The following is a 13,558-nucleotide window of genomic DNA, read 5'->3' on the forward strand; positions in this document are numbered from 1 at the left end:
GGGTGACCAGGAGGGCCTGGGGACAGGTGTGCAGCTGGGCTGAGGCTCTGCTTTGGTATCTGAGTCCTTCAAGGCAACATCTTCACGCCCAGGTGGGTCAGGGATGTGATATCGTGCGTGGGCACCCAACTAGGAGTGTGGTTCCCAGTCAGCCTGGCCCTGAGAGGCCCTCATGGTCCCATCTCATCCCAGGCTCTGGGGAGAGAGGCATGCACGGTACTAACCCTACCCTACCTTACCGCACCGTGATGGCCCTGGGTGCACCCAGGAGGTTTGTGGCCTCCTTCTTGGACTTGGGCCTGGGGTGAGGTTTGGGCTGGAGTGGGAGGGGTAGGGGGAGGGTCATGGCTTCCCCTTGCCCAAAGTCACAAACTCCTATTTCAGCAGCTGAGAACAATCACACCCCCCCTTACAGTCAGTATGACTCAGAATGTGGCCTTTAGGTGGAATATGATGTGTGCTCTCCATGAGGAGGGGTGGTATTGGGGAGAGGGAGCCCTGGGCTCACAGAGCCCCAACCGCAGGCAACCCAGCCTGAGTGTGGGCAGACCAAGTATTCACAAACCAGGCTTCCAAAGCTCCTCCCATACAGACTGGAGGCCGAGACAGGCGCTCCCGGATGGGCCAGGGGAGAAGACTCCTCCCCACCAGCCCCCAACTCCAGCCTGGCCTGCCGGCATTGAGGACCCAAGTCAGAGTACTGAAAGCCTTGGGCCTAGGTCAGGGCTGGGTCCCTCCCAGAAAGGCTCCACCCTCATCCGGCCCTTAGGCAAGGGGCAAGACTTCCCAGAGCTCCGCCTGGGAGGCGGGACAGGAGTCTCAGTCCGGAGGGACCCGGTCGACCTGCTCCACTCGGTCCTGCCGCCACCGCCGCCCATGGGCAACAACCACTGCGTCCCTCAGGCCCCTAGGAGGCTCCGGGCCTCCTTCTCCAGAAAGCCCTCGCTGAAGGGAAATAGGTGAGGGGTGTGGAGCACAGCCTTGGTCCCCAGATCACAGGGGGTCCCTCAGGCTGCCCCGGGGGCCAGGCTGTGAGCCCCCCTTCCCTTGTCCCCAGAGAGGATGGTGCAAGGAAGCTGGCCGGCCTGCTCGGCACCGAGGCGGGTCCTGACCTGGACACCACCGCTGACAAGATCTTCTACTACATCCCTGGGCCGGTGAGCAGGCGGGTGGCGCGTCCCAGCTCACAGGGTGCGGCGGTGGTGGTCTCTGTGGGACTGCGTGTACCTGTCCTAGCGTTCCAGGGCCCAGGGTCTTCCCTGTCAGCCTGGGGGGAGTCAGTCCAGAACCAAGTGAGGAAGGAGACACCGCCCCGCCCTGGGGAGCTCCCCTGGCGGAAAGCCTGAGCAGAGAGCGAAACCGAGACACTGAGTCAGTGGGGCGGGCCGGGGGCGGGCCCTCCCCAAGTCTCTGCTCCACCGGAGGTGGCGCCGAGACCAGGCTCTCCACCCAGAGCCTTACCTGGGGTGTCCACCCACTGCTCCCCCGCCAACTTGGGGGCCGGACAGTGCGTCCAGGTACATTCGAGGTAGACCGGCATGTCTGTCGCTGCGTGGGCGTGGGGTTGTGTCGGGGTGGCTGCCATCATTCCGCGAGAGTGAGGGGCTCCAGGTGTCTGCTGAGCCAGCCTCTCACCTGCTTCAGGCTTCAGTCTCTCCCGGGGTGTCTCGGCACCCACCCCTGCCTCATTCCTAGCAGCGCACCGTGCTACCCCCTACCAAGGCCACACAGCAAGGACACGGCTCCTGCATGCTAGGCCACCTCTGAGCTGAACACTGCCCCCCTCACCCTGCGCAGCTCCTGGGGAGCTAAGGGTTAGCTGAGAGGGGAGAGGCACCCAGCCCTTTACCGTAACCTGGATAGCTTCGGGTATGGTAGGAGGCTCTGCTATGTGCAAAAGCCCCAGAATGCAAGGGAAATGATACCCCAAAATCTAACCCCAGGCCAGAGAAGGAGGAACGTTTGTCACTCTGGGTCAGAGCTCCAGCCCTGCACTCTTCTCCTCACAGTGTTCTTTCGAGGCCCAGTAACTGGTGCGTGCTTCTAGAGCCTACCTTTCCAGCTTGTCCCCATCAAGCTGGGAAGCCCGGGCTTGTCCCCTTTCCTGCCCTCTGAGGTCCCAGGGCCCCATGCAGGCAAGTGCGGGCTTGAGAAACCATGCTGCCTCCGGGAGGTGGACAGGCAATTCTGTCCAGGGTCCGGCCGGGCCGCGGTAGAGCTCCTCTGTGTGACTGCATCACGCACCTCGACTCGATCCAAGCCCAGGACGCATCATGTGTGCCTGGTGGAATCCCGTGAGATGTGGTGGCCCTGGTGGTCCTCTCTTGCAACCATAATAGCAGGAGAGGGGAGCAGGCCTGTTGAACCTGGGAGCTGGGGCTGGGGGAGGAGCCACCTCGTAGGCCCTCCCCCGTAGGGGGTTCTGCACCCACCAAGGCTCTGAGCTGACTCCTCCCTAGCCCCTAAGGCTGAGCCTGGGCCACAGGGACGGCTGCGTGGTCCTTCCTATTCGTGGCCTATTTTTCATGGGTCCCATCCCTGCGTTGTTCCCCACACTGGGTGTGGATACAGGAGGCCCCACCCAGAGGGAAGGAGGCCTCACATTCCTGGGCTTGCCCAAGGGGCAGCTTAGCTTGGCCAGGGCTCAAAGCCCTCAAGGCAGCCTCTGCCAGCTCCCAAATAGAGCATGGCCCCTCCCCAACTCACCCCTGAGCCCCTAGACTTCAGCCCTTCTAGCCAGGGTGTCAGGTCAGTGCCCATCTCTATCTGACTTCCAGTAGGATGACGGAGCCCCCAGTTAGAGAGGGTTCTCTGTGTGGCAGGACTGGCCAAGTGTTTGTGCCCCGACACTCCTCCCCTCAGCAGACAAGCGGGGAACCCCCAGCACATCTCGGGCCTGGCCTACTTCTAGGGATACAGCAGTGGGCAAAACAGACAAAGACCCTCTTCTCTTGGTGTTCCCATCCGCATGACAGAACCAGAAGATAAGACGGGTGGAAGACTTGGTAAGCCCAGATGTGGCTGGTGTTGAGAAGAGTAAAGGAAGAAAGGTGTGCAGAGGGGTCGGGGAAGGCTACAGTGCGAGGTTACCAGACGGGACCTCATGGGGAAGGGACATCTGAGCCAAGTCCTAATGGGTGGGGGGGATCGCGAGTGTTCGCGTCAGCCTGTGCCTGATGTGGGAGAAGAAGACAAACGGAGGAGGCAGATCAAAGAGGACCCCGTGCGCCGGCCTTCTCGGTGGCTGAAGTCCCCGTCCCGCTGCAGTGCGCGGCCGCCGTCAGCACACGCGCAAGGGCTGGTGGGACGCATCTCTTCCCAGCTGCCTGTTAACTGACTGCTGCTGCTTGCAGTGGCCGTGGTGAGAGTGTTTGCGCAGAACCCTCCCCGGAGCCAGGTAGTAAACACTCGGAGCCGACCCTGGAGACCCAGAGGGGGTTTGCGCATTGGCTCCCTCAGACACGACCAGTTTGGGGAGGCCGAATAATCAAGACGAAGGTGCACAGGTTAGGAAATATCAGAAATCAGGGTCGAATGTCCACAGAGCACAGACCTCACAGTCTCTCCACCAGACCACGTGATGTCACGCGTGTTTGTTGCCCCTAGTTCCATACTAAGAGGCCGTGAGCGTGCGTCGGGCTTCTGTACCTGTGAGTGGTGGTGTGTGTGTATTGCTCACCTTGGCATCATGTACCTGCGGGCGTGGGCATGGGTGGGGCAGCTGGCCGCAGGTCAGGCCCCCTCCCCTGAGCTCTGCTCCCCACAGGACCTCCGGGGCCTAGAGAGCCAGCCCGAAAACCTAGAGCAGCCGTTCCTGAGTGTGTTCAAGAAGGGGCGGCGGAGGGTGCCTGTGAGGGATCTGGGCAAGGTTGTGCACTACGCCAAGGTCCAGCTACGATTCCAACACAGCCAGGTGGGGCCAGGCCGGGCCGAGTGGGGGGTGCTCGGGTACCAGCCTGGGGCCTGTCTCCCAGCCCCTGAGACCAGCAGCCCTGCTCTCCCCAGGACATCAGCGACTGCTATCTGGAACTGTTCCACTCCTACCTCTACTTCCAGGCCCATGGTTCCAAAGGACTCACCTTCCAGGTGGGGGGAAGTAGGCAAAGGGGAAGGCCAGGGGTCGCGGGAGAGAGCAGCCTCTTGGGAGGTGGGTACCCATGTCCACCGGGGTCCCCGAGCCCTCCCTCCCTCCATGTGCTCTGGCAGGGGCTGTTGCCGCTGATGGAACTGAGCGTCTGCCCGCTTGAGGGGTCCAGAGAGCATGCCTTCCAGATCACAGGTGTGTGGGGGGCATGAGTGCACCTGGCCCCCAGGAGGGGCCTCTAGCTGGGGCTGCTCAGCAATCTCGAGCTCTGGCTGAGCTTCCGAACCTGGAGGGACCCTGAGTGCATGGAGGGGTCCTGGCTTTTCCTCCAGTGGGTGTTTGCCAAGCTGGGCTGCAGGACAGTGGGCAGGGGACATCCAGAGCCTGCTGGAGGCCAGTGGTCCAGGATGGTGCCACAGGCTCCCCCTGTCCCAGGCCCTGTGGTGCCCAGGGAACCCTTGGATCAGGCCTTTCCTATGAGCTGCTGGCCCAGCCCACTCCCCACCTCTACCCCCAGGCCCGCTGCCTGCTCCTCTTCATGTGCTCTGCCCCAGCCAGGCCGAGCTGGGCCACTGGCTGTACCACCTGGAAAAGCAGATAGCCCTTGTGCGAGGGCCACAGCTCTGCCACTCGGTGTCCCTGCAGGTCAGTGCTGGGGACCCCCAGGACGCTTTCCTCTCCCCTCTGCGCCCACACCCTCTGCTGCCCCTGACCCCCCCTTCACTAGGGCTCCCCCGAGGGTGAGCTGCCCTGGACTCTGCAGCGCAGGCTGATCCGGCTCCGGGCAGCATCTGGACATCGGACGGCGGGCAGCGCCGTCTGCGCCTCAAGGGTCAAGCTGCAGCATCTGCCCTCACAGGTATGTGGGGGGGGGTTGCGCAGGGGTGGGAGGAGGCGGGGGCCGAGGGGTGGGAGTGGGCTGAGATCACGGGGACACGTGGCTGAGGACACGGAGGCACAGGGTGGGTGAGAGGAGGTGGGGGAGGCACAGATGGGGAGGGGTGAGGAGGGGGGGTGGGGGTGGAGATGAGGGAAGGCCTCAGGAGGCCAGTGGGGCCAGGGCCTCGCGCACACAGGTCCCGCCCCCACCCCGCCCTCCGACCTCCTCACAGGAGCAACAGGACCGGCTCCTGGTCCTGTACCCGTCATCCCTGGCTATCTTCTCCGAAGAGGCAGAGGGGCTTTGCTTTAAGGTGGGTCCCTCCCGGCTGAGGACGCGCCCCGGGAGACACCCTGTGTGTGGGGGTGGGGGAGGGCAGCAGCTCAGGAGGAACCTGTATTTCGGGGCCTGTTGGGACAGAGTGTGCTGGCCCCACCCACCCGGCCTGCTGCCCTGGTCAGTCTGGTCTCAGCAGTGGTGTGGCCACTGAGGCGTCCCTGCCCGAGCACCCCTTATCACCCTGGAGCGTTGGCCACCAGCAGCCTGGGGCCGGCGGCATGGGGCAGAACCACTCCAGGGAGACACTCTTGTGCTGGGCCCCAGCATGCCTGAGGGGGCCTGTACCTCTGAGTGGCCACTTTCCTCTCCTGGGGGCGCGTATGTGCATGCGTGTGTGGGATGGTCCTCTGGGGCTGGGGTGTGTCTGTCATGTGCACCACAGTTAGCTTCCGCTCTGGGGGTGATCACGGCCCTGGGTCACTGAGGAAAATGCAGGGGTCTTCCCCACGATCCCCTCCAACCTACCCCCAGTCTTAGTAGGTGACCCAGGGAACCAGTCCCCAGAGGCATCTGTCTGTGCCTGCCGCGGGCCAGTGAAGCCCCACCCGGAGTCCAGGCGCACAGAGATCCCTCACGCCAGTCAGGGAGTGCAGACCTCCCTCAGGGATGCGGCTCAGCCCTGTCCTGCCCTCTGCCTAAGCGTCTGAGGGCCCAGGCCAGCTCTGCAGGGTGAGACAAAAGTAGGGGCCCAGGCAGAGGCCCAGAGTTCACCCCCCAGGCTCCGGCCCCACCTTCCGTCACTGCCCCGCAGGGGGAGCTGCCCCTCAGTACCATCCACGTCAACCTGGAGGAGAAGGAGAAGCAGATCCGCTCTTTCCTGATCGAAGGTGGGCGGAGGCTTGGCCCGGGAGGGAGGGCAGGAGCCTGCTGGGCGCCCCAGCTCCCCACCGGGGCCTTGCAGGAGCCTGGCTCCCTGCAGGCCGGCACCCCTCACGGAGTCTGTGTGTCAGGCCCGCTCATCAACACCATTCGTGTGCTGTGTGCCAGCTATGAGGACTACAGCCACTGGCTGCTCTGTCTGCAGACCATCTCGCCCCGGGCTGGAGGCGCCCCGTCGGCTGGCCTCCCGGGGCTGTGGGGGTCCACACAGGTGAGGGGTCCACAGGCGGAGATGCTGCCCCCACGCCTCACATTCTGGGCTGAAGCGTAGGTCTAGGGCGTGGCTGGTTAGGGAGAGGGTCCTGCTCTGTCTTACCTCCCTGCTCCTGCCGCCGCTGGCCAGGTCACGGGCGGCGGCCGAGGCTCCCTCTCCTCGGATGGAAGAACCAGCTGGGACTCGGGGTGCCCCGCACCCCCCTCCACCCACACCAGCCACTCTCTCCCTGAGTCGTCAGTGCCGCCCACCACAGGCTGCCCTGCCCGGCCTGTGCCTGTGAGTATCAGGAGGTGAGGAGGGTAAGCAGAGGACAAGCACAGGAGGCCATGCGGACAGTTTGTGTGGGAGAACGTAGGTCCCCATGGCACTCTACCCCAGACAGGACCTGGAGGGAACTTCGTGCAGCCTCAGAGAACTGAGTGGGTGAGGGCCCTTGGGAACCTTCTGGAAGGTCTTTGGTCCCTGCAGGACCAGGCCGACCCTGGCCGCAGCAGCACCCGCAGGCAGAGGGCCGAGCTGAGACGGAGCAGCAGCAGTCGGTCACCCAGGAGGGAGGCCCGGACCGAGGAGCCCAGCCTGGCCACCTCGCTGTACTTGGACCTGACCAAGGTGGGCCCGGCACACTGACCCAGTTCCTCCTCCCGCCCTCCGCCTCCCTGGCCTCCGTCTCTTAGGCCCAGAAGGTCCTGGAGCCACCTAGAGGCCTTGCACAGAGAAGGGAGGGCTCAGGCCACCTCTAGCTCCGAGAAACCTGTGTCTTCCTGCCTGCAGCTGAGCAGGCAGAGCCTCGAGGACAACCCTGAGGCCCCAGACCACTCTCTGAAGACCCCACACTCCCCACTCTATGCCGACCCCTACACACCACCTGCTACCTCCTACCACAAGATCACGGACGTCCAGGGCCTGGATGAGGTCAGTTCCCTGTGGATGACAGAAAGGCTCGATGTATCCACAGCCTGAGGTCTGCTCAGGCCATGATGGGTGGCCAAGGGGCTCGGGGCGCCGGGATCCCTCAGCTCCACGGAGGTCCTGGTCCAGGGCCTCAGGTCCCCACCCCTTCCCTGGCAGTTCCTCAGCGCAGCGCAGAGCTCACTTGGACCTGAGTCCTCGAGCCCGTTCCCCTCGGTCCCTGTGTCTGTGCCTGTCTCGGGCCCCAGCTCTGGACTCTCCGGTCCCCACTTGCTCTCCAAGAAGGGAGCCCTGCAGCCCAGAGCCTCTCAGCGGCACCGAGGCTCCGTCAAGGGCCAGGGGCCACTCCCTCCAGACTCCCCACAGCATGTGAGTAGCAGCACTCACCCCTGCCGGGTAAGGGGTCCTGTGGAGGGGTGGAAAGAGTGTGGGGGCTCTGGGGCCCTGGGGGAGCAGGACGATAGGGCAAGCTGAGACCAAAGACAGGAAGCGACCTGACAGAAGAGGCGGGGCTCGGGTCTGGCAGGGTGGTGGGCTGCTCTCCAAGCCCCCTCCCCCAGGGCCCAGCTCTCAGACTTGTGGTTGCGATCCCCAGGCCGCCCCTGTGCAGGAAGTCTCGCCGGACCCCCTGCCACCTCCCTCAGGTGAGTGAGGGCCCTTGTCTCTCTCTGAGGGGAGCGCTGGGTGTGGCTTCCTAAAGGCATTGGCGTCTCTGTCCTCCCCACCAGGTGGCCACCCCCCCAAGAGCTATGGCAACTTCCGGGACAACGCTTCCTCTCCCTCCCACAAGCGGTGGCCCCGAGGAGGACCTGAGCCTGGTGGGGGGCTCGTCCAGTGGATCTGATGGCTTCTGGGTGGCTGGTTCTCAGGACCACCTGCCAGCGTGGGCTCTGCTGTAGGGACTGCAGCACAGCCTGGGCCATTCTTTGTAGGGCCACAGGCTGACCGGCATCCAGGCCCCAAACCCCACCCAGTGCTGAGTCCGTGTCTCATCCCAGCAGGCTGAAGAGAGCTCCCAACCTTCCCCGGGCTCTGGAGGGGCCGGGAGGGGGGCCGGCCGGGAGGGGGGCCGCATCCTGAAGACGGCCTGGCGACGTGGCTGGACCCCAGATCAGAGCAGGCCTCACAGGGGACCCGGCAGCAGCCCTTCCTCCAGGGAAGCAATGAGGGAGGCCACTTGGCGCAGGCTTTACCTGCCAGTGGGGGGGGAAGCAGGTGTGAAGGTCAGAGGGCTGAGAACGTCAGGTTAGTGAGGGTCAGAGCACGTGAGGTCAGAGGGCGTGACGGTAGGAGGTCAGCAAAGTCCGAGACACAAGAGCAGAGGTAGAGGGCGTTCTGGGCGGGTGTCAGTGGGCTGGGGCAGGTCAGGAGAAACGGACAAGAGACTAAATAAGAAAGAAAGAGAAGGTTTTATTTGTGCTGTGTGTCCATGCGTTTTCCGCTCAGCAGTCAGGAGTCCCCCATCCTGGGGACCCTGTGCACAGGCCCACCTGGCACCCAGCCCTGTGGGCTCCACGGCTCTGCCACCACCAGCCTCCACCCACCTTCCTGCCCCATCTCTGACGCCTCAAAGCCTTAGGACAATCCCAAATATCTGATCCTTTATCCGACGCCACCCTATTGTGCCTCTGTACCTCATCTAAGGTTCCCCAGAGGAGGGGCTCCAGCTTCTGCCCTACAGACCCCCACCCTGCAGGAGCCACCGTCCAACCCGCCCCTGCGGGGACCTGCTCGCTGTCTTCTGCTTGGGCAGGAGCCAAGGCAGCCTGGGGCTTATGGGTCACAGAGGCCTCAGAGGCTTTCCCCTCCTCACCCGCTTGTCCCTGGGACACCCCCTCCAACCCGAAGGCCATCAGTCTCCTCACTCTTGCCCCCTTCCCAGATTTCCAGCTGGGGCTTTGCTGCTGCTCCAACACCTTCACGTTCCCAGTGCCTCTCCCTGCCTCTCCCTGCTGACTAGATAACCCAGTAAAATACAGGACACCCAGTTCAATTGGATTTCAGATAAACCACACATCACAGTGCAAAGCATCAAATACTGCGCGTCTGAAATTCAAGTTTCCCTGGCCCCCTATGTTTTTATGAGCTAATCTGGTCACCTTACTCATCAGCTCCTTGCTCAGCACCCACCCACCCAGCCTTCCGGAATCTCCCTCCTCCCAGGTGTGAAGCATCGCCTCGGCCTTAGCCGGTGGTTAGAACGTTGCGGGAGTCCACGGAGCAGGAGCAAGAACACTGGCTCCTTCCTAGATGCCGGAGAACACAGGGGTCAAAGGGCAAGACCTGAGGGTAGCACCTTGTCCTCAGTGCCCATGGCCATTTCTCTGTCCTGTGTCTTCCTGGACCAAGCCTGGGTTCTAAGAGCTGGGGCTGGGGCTGCGGCGCCCCTTCCTCACTTGCCGGCGGAAGTAGCGGATGGCAGAGACGGTGCCGATGTTGGCCAGCAAGACTGTGAGGGAAACGCAGAGCCTCCTGAGTGCCGGCTCCGTTCCGGCCGGGTCACCACCGGCTACCCGCATGGCCTGGTCCTCACAGGGCAAGAGGAGGCCAGCGGGGCGAGGGGTGCGTCAGCCATGAGAGGAGCAAGGTCACGGGAGGAACCTAGGCTTCGCCACGCACCCGTCACCCCTGCCGGCCCAGCAAGGGAGACTGGGCGGCCCTGGTCCTCCCCGGCCCTAGCCCGCTCCTCCCCCAGGGCCCCCAAACCTGTTTTCCAGGCATCTGGGGTGTGCAGGTCTGACGTTCTCACAGCCCAGGTGGCAAAGGCCACAAACACGAGGCACATGTCGTTCTGGCTGAGGGCCAAAGAGGGGAGAGGACCTCGGAGCCCCCCTGGGAGAGAGAAGCACACTCTGTGTTCCGGCTGCCCCCTCAGACACCTCCGTCCCAAGACACAGAGCGGCGTGGGGCATAGCTGAGTCAAGCTGGCGTGAGCGGGTTGCCTCTGGGGAGCCACTTCCTGGTTTGTGACGTATCTTCCGAGGGGACTGTGGCATGACGTCTACCGACACCCTGACCGGGCGGCAAGGCCCGCGCCATCCCAGCATCCGCCGTGCTAGAGGCTGGGGGCAGGGCACTGCCGTCGTGGGGCCCAGATACAGGGATGGTCCTTGCAGACACAGATCCCTGCACAGCTGCGGGGTCTGGCCTCATCTGCCCACCCGGACGACGTCCTGCGACGGCCAGGAGCTGGTCCACCCTCCCCAGATCATCCCCAAGCGCCCCCCGCCGGCTCATGACTCGGGGTCCTAGCCCGCCCCTCCCCCGGGGCCCTCCTGGCTGGACTCCCTGGACGGTATGTTCCCAGGCCTGGACAGCCCATGGGGCCCACGCGACACGCACCTGCTTGCCTGACTGCCAGACTGAGCTGCTCTGCTGTGGTTGGGCTGGGCTCTGGTGGGGTGCCAAGCCCCACGCCCCAGGGCGCCAAGCTGGGGGGCTCCGTGGCCTGCACCTGGAGCAGGGCGGCCAGCTCGGGCGTGCCTCCCGGGGAGTCCTCCCCAAGGAAGTGTTCGTAGGCCTCAGGGATGGAGATGGGCACAGGGTCTCCAGGTAGAGCGGCCCGTACAGCCTCAGCTTGGGGCGGCTGGGCCACAGCGTGGCTCCCCCCGTGCCCGGGCCTCTGGGCTCCGTGGTCCTGGAAGAAGAATTCACACACGTCTGGCCACCGTGCTTCACACAGGGCCTGGTCACCTTCTGCCGCCTCCTCAGCACCTTCATCCTCCTCCTCGATGGTGTCACAGAAGAAGAACTCGTAGGCCTCTGGGAGGGTCACTGCAAAGCTGCTCCCTGGCCTGGGCCCCACCGAAGCGGAGGGGGAAGGGGGAGGCAGGTGTTTGAGGATCCGAGGCTGCGGAGACCGGGGCCCAACTGCCATGGCGTCCCAGCCTCCAGGCCCCCCTCGGCCCCCCGTGGCTGTCCTGGGGGATGAGGGCCGGGCTGCGGCTGGCGACAGGGGTCCTGAGGTCTCTCCTGAGCCTGGCCCCTCAGGGCTGGGCACAGCCATGGAAAACCGCACTTTCTTCTTCCTGGGGGCTTGGACCCGGCCTGGTGGGGGCTCCCCTGAGTGATGTCCAGGGGCACCTGCTGAGGGCTCCTCTCTGGGTTTCTCCCGGTGTCCTGGAGACCCAAGAGGGCTCATATGTGGCGTGGCCGCTAGGCCCACCTCCACCTTCACCACATCAGGCCCGGCCCGGGAAGTGGGGACAGCTGCCGACACGCCCACGTCAGGCTGGGCCTTGGACACAAGGTGAGGCAGCAGAGCAGGTGTGGACGAATCCACCTCCTGCTTGACCACTGGGTCCAGCACAGGCAGGTCCATGTCCAGTCTAGACTTGGAGGCAAGTGTAGACAGAGGCATATCGGGCTGAAGCTTGGAGGCAGGTGTAGACAGAGGCACATCTGACTCAGCCATTGAAATATCTGGACGAGCGGCCCGGGCAGGTGTGGACGTGGTGTGTAGCTCAGCTCCCGGGGCCATTCTCAGGAGCTCTGTACCTTCCTCAGTTGCAGGGACAGGTGTCGGCAGATCCGGATCTGTTCCTTGCAGGGTCACCTGTGCAGGGGCTCCTGCAGACTCCAGACAGCTTTCTCCCTGCCCAGTTCCTGCGGTCTGCTCCGCTGCCCCAGCCGGGAGACCCTGCCCCCTGGACGCAGCCAGGCCAAGGCGCTCCTTGGGCCTGACCTCAGCAGGCAGCGGGGAACCCTGCTGGGGGGCAGCCGAGCCGGGGGTGCTCAGGCACCCGCCCCCCTTGGCCCCGGCGGCGCGCCTCTTCTTTCGGCTAGGGCTGCGTGCCGGGGCTCCGGGACTGCCAGGGGGCCTCTGGGGAGCTGGGGTGCAGCCAGGAGGCTCAGAGTTCTGGGGAGGCCCACCAGGGGGACTAGGGGCAGGGCCCTGGGGGGCAGGCCCCTGCAGAAGCCTCTGCATCTCGCCTCGGGAAGACACCGGCCCTCGAAGCGACAAGCTCTGGCCTTGGGGGGTGGCATCAGATCCGAGGGACAGCAGAGCTTCTGACCGTGCGGACGTGCTGGGCGTCTGCTGATCGGGCCCCGGGGCCAAGACAGGCTCACGCCAAGACCTGCTGACCAGCGGCCGGGGAGCTGCCTCGTCCTCCTCCTTGAAGCCGGGCCAGCCCCTCCCCCCAGAAGCCGGCCGCCCCTCGAGAAGGGGTGGAGGCCCCGGAGGGCTGCTGCCACTGCTGTCCCCTTGGTCAATGTCACTGGACAAGAGCTCATCCCCTGAGGCCAGGCCGGCCTGCAGGAGACCACACTCTTCCGTCGTGGCCGAAAACTCAGCCCAGTCCTGGTCACTCAGCTGGATGCTGTACTGGAAGTTTTCCATTTCAGGTCAGCAGAGGCGCCGGGGTGGCAGAGCTGGAGGCCGGGCGGGGTCCTCGTGGGCCCAGGTCCCGGGCACCGGCCGCTGGACGCTTGCTGCGGCGCCCTCTGCCTCCTTGGCTCGGGGGCCAGCACCCCATCTGCTTCCTGAAAGAAAACCAAAGGGGAAGCCTGAGGGAGCCGAGCAGCTGTCAGAACTGGCCCCTCCTCCAAGTTAGAAAACCTGTAACTCCCGATTTCCCAGCCGACCCAAATGATAACCTTGTGGTGCGCCGGTTCCTAGAATCAAACGTGGCTCTGATTAGCCAAGCACACTAACAGCATCCTCACGTTTGAATTTTTGTCCCCAGAAGTGGCTTTCTTCACATCTGGGAGCGTCTTCTGCTCCACTGGGTCAGCTCTACCCTCTCCAGCCCCCTGCAGACCTGCAGGTACCAAGGCCGACTGGACACAGCAGAGTCCATTTCAAGGATCACTCACTGGGGTCAGCTCACCTGGCGAGGATCAGCCCGGGTCTGTCCCAGCGCGCCTCAGGTGGCAGCTGGCCATGGAGGAGGGGCCGCAGTGCCCAGCAGGTGACCGGCCTTTGGCGATGACCTTCCACCAGCCTTGGCTGGGACAGGCTTCTGGGCTTCCACGGAGATCATCAAGGTCACACTAGTGCTGGCTAGAGCCCACTCAGGGGTCATCAGGGAGTGCCTGGCTCTGCCCCCTGCCTAGGCAGGAGGTCACAGAACAGAAATGAGGCTCCTAACCCCCAGTGGACCCCATGGGCCGTCCTCCAGGTCTCTGCCCCTCACCCAGGCCTGCCCGGCTGTCAGCGCTTCCTCCTTCCGCCTCGTCTCAGTCAACAGCGCTCTCTGGCCTTTGGCCCACTATCACCCCCCCAGGGAGGTCACTCTGGCCAGGCCAG

At 64.3% G+C, this 13,558-nt stretch overlaps 2 protein-coding genes across 3 annotated transcripts; one reads left to right on the forward strand and one right to left on the reverse strand.

The window, feature by feature from the left end:
• Positions 1-336: 336 nt before the first annotated feature.
• On the forward strand, positions 337-8,160 carry PLEKHN1 (pleckstrin homology domain containing N1). Of its 2 annotated transcripts, XM_059377031.1 has the most exons (16): positions 338-959; positions 1,058-1,157; positions 3,767-3,913; positions 4,006-4,086; positions 4,207-4,279; positions 4,602-4,729; positions 4,812-4,943; positions 5,197-5,277; positions 6,055-6,130; positions 6,254-6,393; positions 6,526-6,675; positions 6,868-7,008; positions 7,171-7,311; positions 7,468-7,677; positions 7,904-7,952; positions 8,037-8,160. In XM_059377031.1, exons 1-16 carry the CDS (start codon positions 421-423, stop codon positions 8,150-8,152), a joined length of 2,304 nt encoding a protein of 767 aa, XP_059233014.1. In that variant the 5' UTR covers positions 338-420; the 3' UTR covers positions 8,153-8,160. The 2 variants fall into 2 exon arrangements, with proteins under 2 accessions (XP_059233015.1, XP_059233014.1); XM_059377032.1 differs by lacking the exons at positions 7,468-7,677; positions 7,904-7,952; positions 8,037-8,160 and having other exon boundaries at positions 337-959; positions 6,526-6,689; positions 6,851-7,008; positions 7,171-7,285.
• A 1,499-nt stretch (positions 8,161-9,659) lies between these two features.
• PERM1 (PPARGC1 and ESRR induced regulator, muscle 1) lies at positions 9,660-13,558 on the reverse strand. The gene is made up of 4 exons (XM_059377035.1): positions 13,140-13,558; positions 10,651-12,792; positions 10,015-10,140; positions 9,660-9,757 (listed from the first exon to the last, which is right to left on the reverse strand). Exons 2-4 carry the CDS (start codon positions 12,647-12,649, stop codon positions 9,666-9,668), a joined length of 2,217 nt encoding a protein of 738 aa, XP_059233018.1. The 5' UTR covers positions 12,650-12,792; positions 13,140-13,558; the 3' UTR covers positions 9,660-9,665.

Source organism: Mustela nigripes, chromosome 14, assembly GCF_022355385.1.
Source record: "Mustela nigripes isolate SB6536 chromosome 14, MUSNIG.SB6536, whole genome shotgun sequence".
In the NCBI taxonomy this organism is placed as follows: domain Eukaryota; kingdom Metazoa; phylum Chordata; class Mammalia; order Carnivora; family Mustelidae; genus Mustela; species Mustela nigripes.